Source organism: Cotesia glomerata, linkage group LG4 (genome assembly GCF_020080835.1).
Source record: "Cotesia glomerata isolate CgM1 linkage group LG4, MPM_Cglom_v2.3, whole genome shotgun sequence".
NCBI classification, from domain to species: domain Eukaryota; kingdom Metazoa; phylum Arthropoda; class Insecta; order Hymenoptera; family Braconidae; genus Cotesia; species Cotesia glomerata.
This window is the reverse complement of record NC_058161.1, coordinates 26,507,720-26,522,117: the sequence shown is the minus strand read 5'-3', so window position 1 is coordinate 26,522,117 and position 14,398 is coordinate 26,507,720. Positions and strand designations below refer to the sequence as shown.

At 26.6% G+C, this 14,398-nt stretch overlaps 1 protein-coding gene across 2 annotated transcripts; it reads left to right on the top strand.

The window, feature by feature from the left end:
* Positions 1-8,650: 8,650 nt before the first annotated feature.
* LOC123262457 (adipocyte plasma membrane-associated protein-like) lies at positions 8,651-13,159 on the top strand. Of its 2 annotated transcripts, none has more exons than XM_044724676.1 (5): positions 8,651-8,896; positions 10,174-10,309; positions 10,390-10,592; positions 11,122-11,407; positions 11,481-13,159. In XM_044724676.1, exons 2-5 carry the CDS (start codon positions 10,200-10,202, stop codon positions 12,199-12,201), a joined length of 1,320 nt encoding a protein of 439 aa, XP_044580611.1. In that variant the 5' UTR covers positions 8,651-8,896; positions 10,174-10,199; the 3' UTR covers positions 12,202-13,159. The 2 variants fall into 2 exon arrangements, with proteins under 2 accessions (XP_044580611.1, XP_044580612.1); XM_044724677.1 differs by lacking the exon at positions 8,651-8,896 and adding an exon at positions 9,029-9,191.
* The last annotated feature ends 1,239 nt before the right edge of the window (positions 13,160-14,398 follow it).

Sequence of the window (14,398 nt, the reverse complement as noted above, 5' to 3'; positions counted from 1 at the left end):
TTTACTGACGGATGTGAAATTTTCAAGCGTTACGAAAAATTATGATTGTCGCTACTATGGTAACTGTTTTCATGATAATCGTTGCTATTATAATTATTACCACAGTAAATGTTGCCATAGTAACAATCATGGACTAATTGACTGATTCTGTAACGCTTATATTACGTGACAACTATAATGAAGAAAAAATTTCACTTCTGTCGCGCGTGGCCTACACGCACAATTTTTCGTTTAAGTTATTAGTAAAATATAAGTAATAGTTATCTAGTTGTATTTTTAAAAATACTGTCAAAAATGCGTAATAAATTTACGAAAGTTTTTAACTTAGATTAGTTGACCAATTGATATTAATAATGATAATAATTAACTTCTGTGAATCTTAAGATCATTGCCTCACTATGCTCTACTTAGATGTACTTGATTAATTAATTATATTTAACAAAACTAAGAGTTTGTTGAGTAAAATAATTATAAATTATTTGTGAATTAACTCTGCCGTTAGTGATACACTGCCCGATGTCGATCCAGTTTTTGTATCATTGAGTTAATTTATTTATTTACTTTAGAAAAATATAACTGCATACACTTATTATTTATGATACAAATAATATGTCAATAATATTATTTGACTTAACGCAATACCAAGCATTATTTAATAGTAAACAAATTATCAAAAATTAAAATGAAACCAACTTACAACTAAAATTAATTTTTATTTTTTTAATTATTTTATTTTAATTCAGAATTTTTGTGCCAATGTTAGTTTTGTTATTTAAAACAAAATTAAAATAATCTTTATTTTATAATTATGTATTTTTTTTCGCTCAACGGTGAGTCGAAAAAGATAGTTGAGTTTCTACAACTTTTACTATGACGAGCTCATAACTCGTGGAATTAAAAATACAGAACACAAAAGTTGAAGACACTCAAGGGTAATTTAATATTTAAGTTTAATCAATTGATAATTGTATTGTGAATAATATTAATTATCTTTACAATTAATAACTCACGAATAATAACTAAGAATATTTTTGACATTAACCCGTCATCATTTCCATTAAAAAATTTTTGCACATGCTTATATCGATACGCCAGAAAAAAACATTTTTTGTGCTCAGAGCTGTGAAATTTTTTCAAACTAAATGGTGTAATTTTAAAATTTTATTGTTTGGACATCCCCATATAATACATTCCTTGACCTTTTTACAACTTTTTATTTTTTTAATCTTAAATTTTTCCAAATTTTTGTTTTAAAACAGAGAATAAGTGAAGGTTTTTTTTTTTTGCTAAATCCGTAAAAAATAAAAAAGCGTTAAAATTATGTGAGATGGGTTAAAATCAGAAAATTAAAAATCTAATTAATTGTTAAATGACATAAAAATAGTTCTTGCCTTTTTGAATTTGCTTCCATAATCAATCATTGTAATAAACACTACAAATCAATAATTAGTATTTAATATTCAATAATAAACAATGATAATAGTTAATTAAGTCATATAGTAAAATATTTCGATTTAGATGCAGTAATTATAACTCAATTTTTTCATGTCACAAACAAAAAGCCTAAAACACAATCTGTGGAAGTAAATCAATGTTTTACTGCAATTAGCGATTGATAAATCTAAAGAGTAGCCTTTCAATTCTTTCAAATACTTTTATTCAGAAAAAAATGTAGAAATTATACAACTAATTATTATTAATTGCGCACATGGTTATTGTTATTTATTAATTATCAATAGTATAAAAAAAAATAATCATCGAGTGAACAAAATTTGATCGAACAATTTGTAACTTATTTGAACAACTTTTATTTGTGACTTATTGGCTATAAAAAAATTAAATAATCTAAAAATTATTAATTTATTTATATTTCAGTGCATTGGTACATCATTCATTTATTATATATTTTTTATTTTTTTATAAGTCAACAATTATCTTTATCATAAACTTATTCTCACAATCATTCAAACCATCTGTATAGAAAAAGTCATTTTGTTGTTATAATGTTATTAGTTTTTTAATTCAAGTTAGAGTTTACAACATTTACATCGTATTTAATCTTTTAGCTCATTATATGTGAATATGGACGGTATTAAGCAAAAGCGCGAAAAAAAATTTTTAAACAAAAATAAACTAAGATAAAAAATAATTCAATTTAACTCGGTAGTTTGCTACGTATAGAGTAACTAATTTATAAATTTATGGAACGTAATTACAAAGTAATAAATATTTTTTATTGAAAATTTTAACGTTAAAATTGAAAGTGTTCTGTACAACAGTATTAATAAATAATAATTTTCTGGCATAGAATCTCTGCTTAATATTGTGATAATATGGGATAGTGTGTTCGCTAAATTAAATGCTAATGTGCAGAGTACAATAATAAGATAGCTAGTTATTGAACTAACATTTTTAATGGCGAATTTTTCTATTGAATATCTTACAACTATGATTGCATAAAGCGATTTTTTCCTTGTTAAAGATTTAGTATGTAAAATTGTAATATAACAAAATCAGACAAAATCAATACTATAACAAGTGTTATTTATTAGTTTCAAAGGGTCATTCTGGTACCAGCGCTAAAAAAAAAGCTAATATTTATGATTTTTTTTTTACACAAAAACTATTATAACGTACATGATAACTTGATAACGGTTCATCTATAACACAAAAACCAAAATTATTTACTATCAATATATAATTAGTTATTGCATCAGCTACGGAGATAAAAATTTAATGATAAATAACAAAATGCCTGGCATTAAAAGAAAAAAAAAAAAAACAAAAAACTAAAAGATGAGGCTTCTTTTCACGGTTTTTAATCCTAAAAACGAGTAATAATCAACATTTTAATTTGGTTGTAGCTAATGCAATAAGCACTACTACGTAAAATATGAGGTTTAAATTTCATTAAGATCGGGTCAGTGGTTCCGAGATGTAATGTACGCGTCAATCAGAAAATCATAGTTCTGAGATAAACGCGTTCAAAGTTTTTTTAATTGAAAAAAAAGTCTCACCTAAAGTCAATCAGCGATGCCGGGACCATACACAATCTCTTTAGCCTTTTCAAATTTTTATTTTCTCCCACTCGAACATTCACATAAACGTCATAAAATAATATAGTTACAGTGGTCCAAACACTTAAAAATTTTAACACAATACTTTTATATGTATGCACTTTCGAAGCTACAAACCAGAATGACTTTAATTTATTTAAAATTTTTTGTTTTATTTTTATCATTGACATGTATTTTTTGAAAATTTAATGAATCGTATATTTTAAATTGAAGAAATGTTAATTAAAATGAAATTAATGTTATAGATTATTTTGTAAGCAATTATAATTATTTTAATTAATGACTAAAATTTATATTAATTTCCATCTCTTTTTTGAGTGTACTTTAATAAAATCTTGCCTTCTTTGATAATTATAAGCTTTTGAATAATACCGTTCATAGAATTGTAGATATTACCTTGCTGAAAAATTGTTTATCTAGTACTCTTGTCTGTAGAATTAAGACATAGGTTTTGTAAAAAATAATTTTCTTAATAAAAGAAAATGAAATCTGATGAAAGAAAATATTTTTTTTTTTCTTTAAAATTGTATCTGATTGTTATTATTTCTTTCTTATCCGTTTATTCGATTTTTATTCCAAAAAATCGTTACTAAACGCCAGAAAAATTATGCTCGGCCTCAATAAACAATTAAAATATCATAACAGTTTAATAGCTACATAAAATATTCCCCAAATTTAAAACCGGAAAATGCCTAGATGGTTGATTAAAATGTTCACTGTTCTAGTGAATCCTTTTATCAACACACCAAAATTTTCTTTTATGAAGAAAATTATTTTTCAAGTCGTAGATACCATATCAAAACAATAATTTTAGATTTTATGTGAAAAAAATTTTAATATGCTTAATAATATGATAATGTTCTATCGAATTAACAGTGTAATCAAGTACCAATTATAATTTTTAAATATTAATTCTGCGTTTCTATTATTGCAAACAGTATCTAACGTTCCAATTAAATAATTAATATAAACGCTTGAAAATATCTTTTTTGAAAAATAGAAGCATACTTAATAATCTAATTAAGACATGACCAATAAATCAAATAAATTTTCAGTGTTGTCTAATACCACGAAAAACTATTGTTGCCATTATCCATTAATGAAAGTAATAGCGCTGTAGATTGTTTCAATAAAAATTTTGATTTAGTCAAAATATTAAAGAAAATTTTTGACACGTTTAAAAATAAAAAAAATTTTGAATTGATATCACTGAAATCAATAAGAACTTACAATTAGTGAATCTGTTAATTAAATAATAAAGCACTGCTCAATTGATCATAATAATAATAATAATTATTATTATTCACAATAAATTAAAGTGTAAAAATGTCGAAAAATATTTGAAATTTAGAATTTTAGAATTTAGAGTTCTTCCATTTAAATATTTGGAAGGACTTGCGTATATTTAGCAATAATTTTTTGAATTAGGAATTTGGTAATTGAAATCATAACGAATTAATAAATAAGTGATTAATTGAAAAAAAAAAACTAAAAAATTTGTAAAACAGTAGTTCGTTCGTAAAAAAATTTATTAATATCAATGAAATTCACTGCTTACATTAATAATTATTAATTGATTTATTGTAAAAAATTGATGTTTGGAAAAATTATTGAATGAAATGAATTTAAAAACTGTAATCTAGGCAACAAAATCGCTGCTAGTAACATAAGCTTCGATAGTGCCTCTAGACGTACTTCGATTAATAATAAAAAGAGAAAAAATCATGAAAAAAAAAAAAAAAAAATTAATAAAAAATAAAAAAAACTTCACTTTAAAATTAATATGATTTAATTTTAAAATAATAATAATTAAGTAATTATTAATAAAATGTTTTATTTACTAGTAAATATCAAAGAAAATTACTATTTTTTATGTAGATTATATTTGTTGCAATTTTCACCTTTCCTTTGTCCTTCTTATGTCCTTATGTGTGATGATTTAATTTACTCGTAGGTTCTTATAAATTACTTACATAAAAAATTTTTGTCTAACAAACAATGATGAATATTAGTTCATTTCTGAATGGCATCTAGGGTCAACGATTTTCCAAACTTTCTTCTTGAGTAACTTTGATATTATATTCCAAATTGAAAAAAAAAAAAAAAAAAAAAATTGAACAATTTTTTTTCATCTTAATTAATATTAATTGATGATTCTTTATTATAAGACTTTTAAGACTAAAAAAAAACAAGTTCAACTAATAAATGGTTTGAAAATTTACGCTGCTTAGGAAAATGCTTTGAACTCAAGAAAAAGGTAATTGGAAAAAGTAGTTTCGGAAAAAATTCCAAAGAAAACCTCGTCATTAGTACTTTTTGCAATTTTTCGAAATTGTAGATTTTTTCAAACAGAAAAAAATTTTTTTTTGTATTTTTTCAAAGTAACTTTTATTTTATTTATATACTAATGCATGTAATACATCTCACCTTGAAAATATAATTTTTTTAGAGTAAAAGAAATTTATCGACGTTTGGAAATTGTGATAAAAATATTTATTATTCTAGACCATATTTATTACAAGCTTCTAATCAAAAATTTGTTTCAAGTAGGTATTATTAAGCATACCTACTAAATGGAAAAAAATGAGCGCTGTAACAGGACTTTTCCTGTTCGATCAGGATGACAAAATTCTGTTGCAGTAACAGAATTTATCCTGTAGGAAATACAGGATAAAATTAAAATTTTTAAATAACATTTATCTTTAGCAATTTTAGATTGGACAAAATCGGGAGTGAATTCGCCGGAGTAAAAATTTTCATTTCTATCACTCAGAGTACCGGAGTGAGTAAATATAAATAATTTTTAATTAATTAAAACAAGTTTCATACATACATTTTTCTTGGCAAGATTAAAAAGATATTCAATTTGAAAAATTTTTAATAAAATCGAATTTTGAACAGAAATTAAAATTTTGAAAAAATATTCGAACTTAAAAAAAATTTCAATTCCGAGCTCCTACAGAAAAATCCTGTTGCAGTATCGTTGTATTTTTTTTAGTGTACAATATATCTGAAGCAGTTTTTACAAAAAAAAAAAACTCTAAAAAATGGTTGTCCAAATTTTCAGGCCTTCCCAGGAACTCCTCTATTTTCAAGGCCAAAAAATATCACTACGAAGTTTTGAGCTCCCTGAGCTCATCTATGTAACTTTTATACATTTTTGATCTCTTAATTTGAGTTCGAAATCTAGTACTTGTATTAGTAGAATACTATTAAACCATACCGGGAAAAAATGATCAGACCTGACCATGCCTGTTCATTTATGATCAGGCCTGAAATTAGGCCTGCTCATGCCTCTTCATGTATGATCAGGCCTGAAATTAGACATGATCATGCCTGTTCATGTCTGGAGGGTTAAATACGCTCAGATCTGATCAGGCCTGTTCATTCCTCCAAACAGACATGATCATGTCTAATTTCAGGCCTTATCATACATGAACAGACATGATCAGGTCTAATTTCAGGCCTGATCATACATGAACAGGCATGGTCAGGTCTGATCATTTTTTTCCGGGTAGATCTGATCAGACTTGCATAGCCAGAGATGTGATAAAAATTTTTTCTTTGACGAAAAAAATTTTTTTGGTCATCACGAAATGTGCAAAATTATTTTTATCATTACGTTTAAATAATTTTGAAATAAAAAATTTGTTACATTTCCTATGGGATGATTCGGCCTGCTCTGCTCCTTTCTAATATTAAAATCATTACTTATTTTATTATTTAAATAAATGTGATGTTATAATGAGATTCGATTAAATAAATAAATTATAACTATCAAAATATATTATAAAATCAATTTTTATATTATATTTATGATAAACTTATTTGATACGTTATGTACTTCATAGAATTTTTGTCACATAAGATAGCAGCACAGCAGGCGGGAACTTCAAGGCGCACAGATATCATCAAGGTTAAACAGCATTGAGCATGTTTAGTAGTTGGATGGGTGACTGCTGGTGTTACAGCCGTACAATTATATGTATTAATTTTTTTTTCATTTTAATTCATTATAGAGAATTACGTATGACTCTATCAAGTACTATATCCATAAAATTAAGCAAAATAATTAATTAAAAGTAACAATGGGCTTTCAGACCTGACCATGTCTGATCAGGTCAATTCATGCCTGATCAGGCATGGTCATTTTTCATGTCTGATCAGGCCTGAAGACTCATGCCTGTTCATGTCTGATCAGATCTGATCACTTTTTCCCGGGGCATGACAAACTATTTTATTTAAATTAAAAATCAATTATTTGAATTTTATTTTTCTACTTTGAAAGCAGTTTCTTAAAAAAAAAAAAAAAAAAGCCATATTCTATACCAGACTCAATTTTATTAGATAGTAAAAGTTTTTTGTTATACTCGCTCCAAAAGTTCAACTTTTAAGCGCTCGGTGGCGTCCGAAAAGATACTCATTTCTAGAGACTCTACCATACCACCTTTTTTCCGCGGCCTAGGCCGCAAAGTTTACTTTCCCCTTTTTTCCGTACTGTCCTTGTGCAATCGGATGAAATTTAGAACGAAATAAATCAAATTCTAGTGTACTGACCGATGGATTTTGAGTCAATTTTAAACTTAGTTACAATTGAGTGGCCTAATTCTTTTTCTGCTAACAGTTTATTACGAAGCGGAACTAATGTTAAATAAATAACAACCATTTTATAAATAAATATTAATAAAAAGATAATTAATATAAAATTAAGTTTTTTTGCTCTTGTGAAACTTCATAAAGTTTGAATATGTCATTATTTGCCTCCTATCCCTCAAAAGTTAAACCTATGGAGCGATAATAACAAAAAATATTGTATGTCATTTGGCCACTAAGTGGTGATTTTGACAACGATGATTTTACGATATTCGCTTTAAAGTTTGTGACGCGAATGTACGAAAACGAGCGTAAATTTCCGTCCTCGGCTTCGCCTCGGACGTTAAAATTACGCCCGTTTTCGTACATTCCTGCCTCGAACCTCAAGCTCATATCGCAACATCGTCGTTGTCAGAAAATCGCCACTTTGCGGCCATATGACATAAATTACTATTTTACCACCAGCCCAGGACTCGGCCACCAAAACTCAAATACCACTATGTACATGATGCATTATTCTTATTTCTGAGCATTTTAAAGGACCACGATCTACATATACTTTTCTCCTGTTTGACAACTGAATTAGCTAAGTGTATTTTTTTGAATTTCCTGAAAGAATACCCAAAATTTCTGTTAGTTTCCATGAGCTACACCTTTAAATTTTCTTCCGTAATCATGTGATTAGATTTATTTTGTTTATTTTCAAGCGAGTACCTGATGGATATTTTCCGAGATTCCGTTTCTGAGCTATAAAAATTTAAGTACTAAGTATGTTAATTATTCTCTTGCAAATTTTTTAATTTTTGTTACTCTCAAACTTATATTTGTTATTTAAAAAAATAATTTATGTAACAAAAAATTTTGTTATTGTACTTTTTAAATAATGATATTTAAATCAATAAAAAGATAAAAAATAATCGTTTATTACTTGTCTCGTTGTTGTGATAGTTGCTTTATCTAGAAGTCTCATTGAGATCGCCGGTTGCCAGGGAACCAGAAATAACCGTTAGTTAAGACGAGTATTACATACATACGCTGTTGTCTGTTACTCGGTATTTCATGTCTTTCATAAGACTCCATCGATTTTCATCATTGCAAATATTATTTTAAATAAGTAGTTCCACAATAATTTTTATAATAAACAATCGTAAATCAAATAATCTAAATTGTTTCATTTTAAATTATTGTGAAGCTAAGACTCTAAAGACTTTCAAATTATTAAGCGGGTAAGTTTATCATTATTATATATTTATTACTGTTTAAAGATTATGCGAACTCATTCTTATACGAGTCAACGGTTTTTTATTAGTAAAAATACAGTTGTAACTTAAAACTGGTCATTAACGATAAACCGTGTTGTTTTTGTTACTTTTAAAATGATAGTAAAATATCCAAGTAATTGTCTTGACAGTTTAAAGGCCAACGAATGATAAAAAAAAAATCTGTCAAAAACTGGGAATCGATCTAATAATTCTAGCAATGAGTACATAATATATTCTTCTGACCTAGAATAATTTTAAGGTAAAAGCACTAATTATTGACCGGGGTCCAGTTATTGACACCCTATTTTATTTCAGAATTTATTCAATTACATTAGGAATAATAATTGTATACTTTAGAATTTTTTCATAATACGTTTTTATATTTATATATGTGTGTGCGATATAACGCGGTATGTTAGATAAATTACACTGACAGTTCTCAACTGATCCTAATAAAATTATGTAACTGACGGAGGCAAAAAAACTGCTCAATACTGCCCTAAAAAATTAATGAATTAAAAAGTGTTGGAAGTGACGAAATTTGAATTATTTTCAATACTTTTGAATATTTTCAATATTTTTAAATTTTTTCTCTTTTGGAGAATTAGCATTGTCGGTCGTTTTGAATTTTTCTTTCTAACCAGGGTGTCATTTATTAATTATGTAATTTTTAATAGTAGAAAAATGTGTTCAAAGATGAAAATTAATTATATGAAAGAATTAACGAATATCTGAATCAATTTTGAAAATGAATAGAATCAATAAAATTGAGAACTTTAACTGTTTAAAACATTTATTCATTTGTTTATAAAAATTATAATTCCATTAATTATAAAGAAATAACTTTTATCTTTGATTTGAGCTGATAATTTTTTTTAATTTTTACGTGAATCTAGAAATTTAGAAGATTTCAGAAACAAAAATTATCTTTCATACAGAATAATTTAATAATAAAAAAGTTATCTTATAGAAAGAAATTAATTAATAACACAATGCAATTCTTGCATGATAAATTTTAGTGTGATATTAAAATACACGTGATGCAAAATTTATTGATGACATTATTTTTTTTTAACGCTCGTTTAACTAAGGCGCTGTTGCAATACCTCAAATCGAAAATTTCTTAAAATACTCGTACCAATATTGATCTTATAAATCTACCTGTAATAACTCAAACAATTTTTTTTATAAAAAATTAAATCAATAAGTGGATTTATAAAGTGTTTTTTCCTCCATTTCAGAGTAAATCATATACGGTGTTGGTAACATGGGATACTTAAAATCTCTTGCTACCTCATTTGTATGGGTTTGCACATTTTTAGCAATCATTACTTTTATCCCTGGATTGCCACCCAACGTCGACTTCACTGCCCATAAGTATAAAAATTTTTTAATATCTTAATGTACAATTTTTTTAGTGACTCAAAGTATTTTTTAATTTTCGTTCTCTTCTTTAGTCTGACGTTGCCAAAAAAAATTCCAAAGGAACTTCTAAATGAAAATCTAAACAAAGCGGAAAAACTTTATCAAGGAAAAGTACGTGGACCTGAATCTTTTGATTCTTATGATGGTATTTTATACTTCACAACAGCCGATGGTGCTGTTCATAAAATTATTGGTGATGAATTGAAAGAAGTTGTCAAATTCAAAGAGACTTGTAGTGAGTATACATCTTACATAAAATAATTTCTGAAGGTAGATAAGGAACTAGGGTAAAGGAACCAAATATTGACCGGGCTCTAAATATTGACCAAGCAGCATAACAATTTAATTATAAAAATTATTATTTAATTTTTTTAGGTAATTATCAATTTAATTATATACCTTAAATAAAATTTTGCCCATGCTCACAAACATATGCAGTTGTTACAATAAAAAACAAAAACAAAATAAGTTTGTGTACCAATATCAAAAAGTTGAGAAAATTGGTTATTAGATGTGTTAAAATTATAAAATTATAAAATTTAATTAAAATAGCTAATAACATTGTTTCAAATTTGTATCAAAGAAATGTGGTGCCAAGGAGTTTTGCTCCAGGATCGAAGCAAATAAATAAATAAATAAAAATAAAATCGACATAAAATAAAATCGAAATTTTTTCTTTGATGAGAATATCATTGATTTTCATAGTGGGAAGTTAAAAACAATTCACTTTATTTAAAAAAATTATAAAAAAATTTCTATTTTAGAAAACAAGTTGGAAGAAGACTTGTGTAGCCACCCACTAGGTTTGAAATTCGATAAAAAAGGAACTCTGTATGTCGTCGATACATCTTATGGTATTTATAAAGTAGACGTGAAGAAAGGAAGTTATGAAAAAATTATCGACGCATCCCAGCCTATCGAAGGCAAGCTACCAAAGACTCCTAACAGCGTTGACGTTGCTGAAAATGGTGATCTTTATTGGACTGATATGAGTTCTGATTATAAACTCAATGACGGAATATTCTCAACATTAAGTGATCCTAGTGGACGGTAAGTCTTTTTACATCACTGAAAAAAAAAGTTGATTTTTATTAGAAACAGACTCAATGTATTTGCATTTCAGGTTAATACATTTCAATGCAAAAACAAAGAAAAACAAAGTTCTATTAGATAATCTGGGATGCGCTAATGGTGTAAAACTCAGCGACGATGAAAGTTTTGTACTTGTTAATGAACTGGTAATGTCGCGAGTAGTTAAGTATCATCTGAAGGGACCAAAAACTGGACAAAGTGAAATCATAGTTGAGGGCTTACCAGGATTTCCCGATAACATTCATTCAGATAACCACGGAAATTTCCTAATAAGTTTAGTTATTATCGCTGATGAAGAGAGCCCCCATCTTGTTCAATCACTGTTACCTCATCCGAATATCCGCAAAATGTGTATCCGGTTTTTATCTTTATTGGAACTTCCATTCAAATTATTCGATAAAGTTTATCCGAATGATTATTGCAAGCGAATTCATTATTGGATTGGATCATTCCAAAACTCTCCAATGGTAGTTCCGACGGACGCCATTGTTCTGAGAATCGACGCTAATGGAAAAATTCTCAATGCGATGGCAATTAGCAATAGTGAGATTTCCAGTATAAGTTCTGCTTTTTTCTTGAATGATTATATGTGGCTTGGAAGTCCATTTAATGATTATCTAGCCAGAATTCATATCGATGAAATATTACCCGAGCTAAAAAATAAGTTTGATAAGAAACCTTCCCAAAAGTCTAACACGCAACAAGTAAAACCAGATTCAAAAAAAGAATCAAAAGTCAAGGTAGAGTTATAGAATTCTAAAAAATCATATTAAAAAGTGGACTTGTGAAGATGGAATCTGAAAAAGATGATGCGATTATTTTAGTTTAAATTAAATGACATTATTGAATAAATTTAGACGGCTGCCCCATTTCGAAACACAATAATTGACATTCTTAGATATTTTAAAATTAGTCTTATATAAAAAAAATTTACCCTTTTTAAAATAAAAAAAAATTCGATTTACTCATAGAAGTAGGTGTATATTAACAAGAACATTAGTAAGAAAAAAACATCAGATTGTTAATTTGAGGTACAAAAAAATCTAACAATACCGAAAAAAAATAGGTCTAAAAATTTTGTAGTTAAATTTTGTGTTTTGAAATGGAACAGTCGTCAAGTTTACGTTAGATTTTTTATTTGTTATTTATAATAATTCAATAATATATATAAAATATAGATGTGAATGTTAGCTATGGATGATAATAGTTGAATAAAGTACTAATGTATATATTTATGCATAATACATGTCAGGAAAAATTTTTTAGATCTACTTAGATCTTATCAAAAATGAGTAAATATGTTTTTCAAAAAAATGTACCGCCTGTTGACAATATCTGGAGACAATACATTTAATTGTGTTGAAAGGCTGTCTGAGGCGTCATTTGGTATTTGGATTGCTTGCATCAGGCACACGAGTGCCTAAACTCTCTTAGGAACTTAGAATGGACCCTCTTCCGGATGTTTTCAACACTAAATTAGATCAAAAAATTATAAATGGACATACATGACTATGGTCATATACCACAGTAAAAAATATTGTATTTGTGTAGAATACGGTCTGTGTTGAAAATTTTTTGTGTTAAAACAACAAAGCTTGTGTTGAAATAAGATGAAGTGTGTTACTTTGTTGTTGAATTTCAACATAAATTTTGTGTCAATTGTATTTAATACAAAAATTGTGTTGATTTTACACAAAATTTTCTACTGTGCATATAAAAAAAAAATTTTCATCCGTATATACACAATGAAAAAAAAATTAACTTGAATCAAGGGAAAATTCTTGAACTAAGAAAATAATTTTGAAGAGTTTCATTGTCTTGAATCAAGACGGAAAATTCTTGTATGAAGTAAAATTTACTTAAACCAAAAAAAATTCTTAGTTTAAGATTTTTTTTACTCAAATCAAGAATATAAATTTCTGCTAAATTATTTACTTGATTCAAGTTAATTTTCTTTTCTATGCAAAGATCTAAAAAATTTTTTCCTGAGAAATCATAACGCGTGAACAGATTTGATATCCCTGAATAAAAAAAAGTATTGAGACAAAGAAAAAAGTATTGAAAAGTATTGGATTGACTAGAAAACCAATACTTTTCAATACTTTTTTCTTTGTCTCAATACTTTTTTTTTTATCAGGGATTATATTATGGTTTGATAGAATCCAATATTTATGAAAATGTTATTAATTAGAATCACAGTTGATGTTGTGTATTTAGTTATAAAATTTTAAGCAATTAATATTCTATAAATAAGTAATAAACTAGTTAGTAAAAGATTTTGCTGATGGATTGTGAAAAAATTTGAATAACGTATGTTACTGCACGATAAATATGCTCTTTTTTTTACTATTTTTTTTTTTTTTATCTTAACACAATCAAAGCAAAATGGTGAATGCTATATATTTTCAAAAGATAGAAGTGGAAAAAAAATGAGAATTTTATTCATTTTACACTTCAGGCACCGAGATAAAATTTTTTTGGGTTATTACAATTTGTCAACCGGAATTGATGGGGATTATCGATCTGGAATTCTTAATCAACACATGTACATGCAATTTTAACTATTGTCTTGAACTATCAGATAATAAATACTGAAAATGATCTATAATGACAATGAATACATAATATTAAGGTGTTATTATTTTTTTAATTTGTTACTCAATCATTATTTTACCTTTTTACATCATGACAATTAAAGCTTAAACTTAATTGCTAATTGATATGTATCGATCATTCGCTAGGTGTTTATGTATTTTTAGATACTTTTAATCACACGTGAGTTAAAATCAAAATTTGTTTCAACATTTGATAAATAAATGATGGATTTAAAAAGATTTCAGCAAATTTTATGGACAAAAATGAATTAAATTTAATTCAACCATAATTTGAAAACCTTCACATGAAAAAAAATTGTTTACAGCATGTTTTTTTTTTTTAATTATCGATAGA